The following is a 5,754-nucleotide window of genomic DNA, read 5'->3' as shown; positions in this document are numbered from 1 at the left end:
CAGAGCAGGATAACAGCTTACAAGAGAGATAAAGAATGTTTTTCATCTTATGAAATGAGAAGATCTGGCCAGTGGCAGGCCTACACCCAGCTGGTTATTAATAGAACTAGGATTAGAATTGGTCTTGTGTTTGTGGTACAATCCTATCCACACTCCCACACCTCTGGATTTCTGGATCAAAAGGAGATATTTTGTGTCCGTTTGTAATTGTAAGTAGTATAAATAATGTATTTGGTCAATACAAATGTATTTGGCCATTCTTATCACATTCAGTTCAGTTCAGTCGCTCAGTCATGTCCGACTCTTTGCGACCCCATGAATTGCAGCATGCCAGGCCTCCCTGTCCATCACCAACTCCCTGAGTTCACCCAAACTCATGTGCATCAAGTCGGTGATGCCATCTAGCCATCTCATCCTCTGTCGTCCCCTTCTCCTCCTTCCCCCAATCCCTGCCAGCATCAGGGTCTTTTCCAATGAGTCAACTCTTCGCATGAGATGGCCAAAGCATTGGAGTTTCAGCCTCAGCATCAGTCCTTCCAATGAATATCCATTAGTGGAATACAAAAATTAACTTTTTTTTTTTCAAAAATAGATTTAATCAGATTTGCATGTTTATGAATTTGGGGCAAATCTGGCAACTCTAGTAAGCACAGGCATAAGAACTGATGAATAAGCCTCAGGAGAAAGTAATTCATGGTAAGCAGGGCATTCTGGCATACTCCGGTTACTTTCCTGATCATTTCACTGGACTTATACACACTTTTATTATATCACTTATCACGTTGGGGAGGTAATTTGTGGATCTGGTTGTCTCTACCTCTTTAAAAAATCAGGAGTCGTGTTCTTCGTCTCATGACACTTGCTCCTGGCACAGAGCTGGTTTATGTGCAAAGCCAACTGGGAAGAGAAGCAGACAGAGAGCAGACTGGTGCTGAACACAGTCCACACACTGGCGTTGTGTTAGCAGGGCTCCGTATGCCATTCAACCTCAACTTCTCAGATCGCTAAAATAAGCACTTTGGGTATTACAAGAATTGGGTTTCCACAGACAATCAGACTGAGATTCACAGAGTGTAAGTAAAATTCCCATAGCCACATCCTATCCAAGTTACTAATTAGTGGCTGCTGCTGCTGCTAAGTCACTTCAGTCGTGTCCAACTCTGTGCGACCCTATAGACGGCAGCCCACGAGGCTCCCCCGTCCCTGGGATTCTCCAGGCAAGGACGCTGGAGTGGGGTGCCATTGCCTTCTCCAATGCGTGTAAGTGAAAAGTGAAAGTGAAGCTGCTCAGTCGTGTCCTGCTCTTGGCGACCCCATGGACTGCAGCCCACCAGGCTCCTCCATCCGTGGGATTTTCCAGGCAAGAGTACTGGAGTGGGGTGCCATTGCCTTCTCCATAACTAGTGGCACTTATTGAAAAAAGCAAACATTTTTTGAAGTTGTGGTTTTGCTTGCTCTTTTTTTGAAATACAGTTGATTTTCAGGGCTGCGTTAATTTAAGGCGTACAGCAAAGTGATTCCACTTTTTACATATAATACAGGTGTGTATGCTTTTTCAGATTCTTTCATATTATAGGTATTAAAAGTTATGGAGTATATTTCCCTGTGGTATACAGTAGGTCCCTGATGTTTATCCGTTTTATGTATAGAGTATGTGACTGTTAATCCCAAGCTCTTAATTTATCACCCCTTTCCCTTTTGGTAACCAGAAGTTCATCTTCTTTGTCTGTGAGTCTGTTCCTGTTTTGTAAACAAGTTCATTTCTGTCATTTTTCTAAGATTCCACATATAAGTGATATCATATCATATTTATCTTTCTCTGACTCACTTCACTTAGTAATGGTAATCTCTAACCCCATCCATGGTGCTGAAGATGGTGTCATTTCACTCTGCCTTAGGGCTGAGTAGTATTCTACTGCACGTGTGTACCACATTCTCTTTAATCACTGATCAGTCCACGGACATTTGGGGCTGTTTTAAGTGGTGCTGCTGTGAACACTGAGGTGCATGCATCCTTGCAAGTGAGCGGGTTTTCCTCCTTTGGCTGTACACCCAGGAGTGGGACTGCACGCTCGTGTGACGACTCTATTTTTAGTTTTCTGAGGAACCCCCAGAGTGGCCCAACATACAGCCCCACCAACACTGAAGGAGGGATGCCTGGAAAAAGCATATTCTTGTCATATTTGATCTAATAGTCACTTTAGACTCTTCTAAATAGCTGTATTATCTATAATCCGATACATTTTTTCTCTTTTAGGTCTCAATCCTAGTTTGCATGTCTACCAATTACTTTCGTATGTCACTCTTAATTGAGATTTGATTTAGTAATAGTTATATACCCAGGTTTCCCTGGGGGCTCAGAGGTTAAAGCGTCTGCCTGGGATGCAGGAGACCCGGGTTCGATCCCTGGGTCGGGAAGATCCCCTGGAGAAGGAAATGGCAGCCCACTCCAGTACTCTTGCCTGGAGAATCCCATGGAGGGAGGAGCCTGGTAGGCTACAGTCCATGGGGTCACAAAGAGTCGGACACGACTGAGTGACTTCACTTCACTTCATATACTTATAAGTGTCTATTTATACAGTGGTGTTTGCCAGTTCATCCCTTTATCCGTGATGCTTCTTCTGCCTGCCAGTAACAGTAGCAGTGACATCTTAAACTTTTGGAGCACTTGCTATGCAATGAACGCTGTTTTAAATGTTATACATGATCTAAGTTATCCTACTTATCTACCTTAAAAGTTGAAAACTGAATTTCCCACTTGGAAGATGAAGAAACTGAAATATATGAAGATTAATGAACTTGACCTACTGTTTCGAGAAGGATGCTTAATATTACAGATTTTAGATCATGCTGCCTGGATTCCAATCCCAGTTCTACCATCAAATATGCTACTTGAGCAAGCAATTTACCCCTTTAAATTTTGGTTCCATTTGAAGCAAAATGGAGGTGATAATAGTACCTGCCTAACAGAATTGCAATGGCACCCCACCCTAGTACTCCTGCCTGGAGAATCCAATGGACAGAGGAGCCTGGTGGGCTGCAGTCCACGGGGTCGCGAAGAGTCAGACACAACTGAGCGATTTCACTTTCACTTTTCACTTTCATGCACTGGAGAAGGAAATGGCAACCCACTCAAGTATTCTTGCCTGGAGAATCCCAGGGACGGGGGAGCCTGGTGGGCTGCCATCTCTGGGGCTGCACAGAGTCGGACGCGACTGAAGAGATTTAGCAGCAGCAGCAGCAACAGAATTGCTAACTGAAGTAAATGAGTTAATACATGTGGCCAGCTTAGAACAGGTTCCTGACCCAAAGTAAATGTTATGTGTTCGCTATTATAATAGCTAATATATTGTTATTATTTCTTTAGTTTCCAAGCCACAACCGAGGAGTCCTGATCTCCAGAAATGCTTCCTGAGTCCTTGTATTGGGCAAACCAAACATCCTTTCTAATTCCAAAGGCCACGGGTGTCCCTCCACTTCAGAAATACATTATGACTAATGTTTCTTTTGGATGTAGGTCTCTCCCACTAAGGAATCCTTAAAGACAAGGGCTATATCACGTCCTCCCCTGAATATTTAAGAATAGTTTATCCAGGAGGAATGAATGGGACCTAGTATCCCAGAGTCAGAAGTGTCTCTTGGCTCAAGACAGTCTCTCATACTGTAACTACAGCAGCTACAATAAGCTATCCGCTGAGTTACCACTGGAGGTGAGAGCAACCAGATATACTACCTGAAATGGCAGGAGGTCTGTGGTCTGGTTGACGGTACAGTTTCTAGGTGAGGACAAAACTAATCCTTCCATCTCCCCTATTCTCTTCACCCATAAATAAGGCAAAGGTGTAGATGACAGCGGAGGACAGAAACTGAGGGCCACTCAGCTGAGGGCCCCATGAATTAGAAGGAAAAAGAAGGTTGGAATCACTGTACATCTCCAGTGAAGTGAATGAGGGTTCCCTCAGAGACGGAGGAGGCGATTGAGGAGGGCTTGTCAGCGTTATACACCAATGACTGACAAAATGTTTCCTGTATCTTACTTTCTGTTGATTTAAGCCTTTGATGTATACCTTAGGCAAGTGTGCTTGTAAGAGATGGAAGTAAAAAGAGTCCTACATGGTTTAAAAGAAGAGGATATAACATACAGCAAGCAAGCAAGCTGAAATGTGACCCAGAGTCATAACGTGATCCGCTCTTCACAGCCAGTCAGAAAGGGCATTCTAGCGTTTTCCATACCACTTCTAGATGAACAATCTCACTCAACCCACCACTACCCATCTGGTTCAGCTTCTCACCCATGAGCTCGTTCCCTCCATAAGAAGCTCACACATGAACTAGAGACCCCATTTACAGTTTACTTCCCATGAAGATGACCAAACAGCATCATCTTGGATTTGTTAGCTCGTCATAGGTGCCGCTCAGGTTGACTCCCCAGCTGATGGAGAACCTTTCAGAGGTGACTGAATTCCTTCTTGTGGGGTTAACAGATGCTCTAGAGATGCAGGTCCCCCTGTTTACAACCTTCACTCTCATCTACCTCACTACTCTGGTTGGGAACCTCGGGATGATCGTGTTGATTCTGCTGGACTCTCGACTTCGCACGCCCATGTACTTTTTCCTCGGTAACCTCTCCCTAGTGGACTGTGTTTACGCCTCCTCTGTTACTCCTAAAGTAATGGCGGGGATTCTCACAGGAGATAAGATTATATCCTATGATGCATGTGCTACCCAGATGTTCTTCTTTGCAGCCTTTGCCACTGTTGAAAGTTTTCTCCTGGCCTCGATGGCCTTTGACCGCCAGGCGGCCGTGTGCAAACCCCTGCATTACACCACCACCGTGACGAGAGCCATGTGCGCCTTGCTGGCCACCAGCTCCTATGTTTGTGGACTCTTACAATCTTCCGTCCACGTTGCCCTCACTTTCCACCTCTCCTTCTGCCATTCCAATGTGGTGAATCACTTTTTCTGTGACATTCCCGCACTGCTGGCTCTCTCTTGCTCTGATATCTACACAAATGAGATGGTGCTCTTCACACTGGCAGCGTGTGACACCTTCTTCGCTCTTCTGGTTATCCTGGGCTCGTACCTCTTCATTTTGATTGCTATCCTGAGGATGCGCTCTTCTGAAGGACGCCAGAAGGCCTTCTCCACCTGCGCTTCCCACCTCACCACTGTCTCCATCTTCTATGGGACCGTCATCTTCATGTACTTACAGCCCAGCTCCAGCCACTCCCTGGGCACAGACAAAGTGGTGTCCGTGTTCTACGCCATGGTCATCCCCATGCTGAACCCACTGGTCTACAGCCTGAGGAACAAGGAGGTCAAAAGTGCCTTTAAAAGGGTGGTCGGAAAAGCAGGCTTCGCTAGGCTTAGCTTACTAATTAGAAATCGCATGCAAACCATGTGAATCTTCTATTGGACTTCAATGGCCAAGAATGTTGTTTGAAGGTTAATTCTTTCTTGTCTTTTATTTCTTTGAGCTACTCCTTCCCAGACAAAACTGATTCTATTCACTCTTCATGACTGTAACTGGGTAGAAGAAATTCCGGATGTCCCCCTCCAGAAATATAACATTGCTTCTATCTTAAGATAAAGATTATAATCCTTGATACTATAGGATCCCACATTACATCAGTCTGTTGGTTTAAGGTGCTTTGCAGGTAAATCTCATAGGTGTTTGACAGTAGAGTCCCATTTTCATTTTCTAAAATTAAGAGAACCCTAAGAATCTTCCACACAGCACAGGGGCATGTTTCT

General features: G+C 44.7%; 1 protein-coding gene across 1 annotated transcript; it reads left to right on the top strand.

Annotated features, from left to right (window-relative positions):
* The first annotated feature begins 4,435 nt into the window (after positions 1 to 4,435).
* On the top strand, positions 4,436 to 5,404 carry LOC128059998 (olfactory receptor 5B12-like). Its single transcript, XM_052652213.1, has one exon. It carries the CDS (start codon positions 4,436 to 4,438, stop codon positions 5,402 to 5,404), a length of 969 nt encoding a protein of 322 aa, XP_052508173.1.
* The last annotated feature ends 350 nt before the right edge of the window (positions 5,405 to 5,754 follow it).

The sequence above is a fragment of the Budorcas taxicolor genome, chromosome 15 (assembly GCF_023091745.1).
Source record: "Budorcas taxicolor isolate Tak-1 chromosome 15, Takin1.1, whole genome shotgun sequence".
NCBI classification, from domain to species: Eukaryota; Metazoa; Chordata; class Mammalia; order Artiodactyla; family Bovidae; genus Budorcas; species Budorcas taxicolor.
Note: the sequence above shows the minus strand (reverse complement) of the source record. Positions and strands in the feature narration are given on the sequence as shown.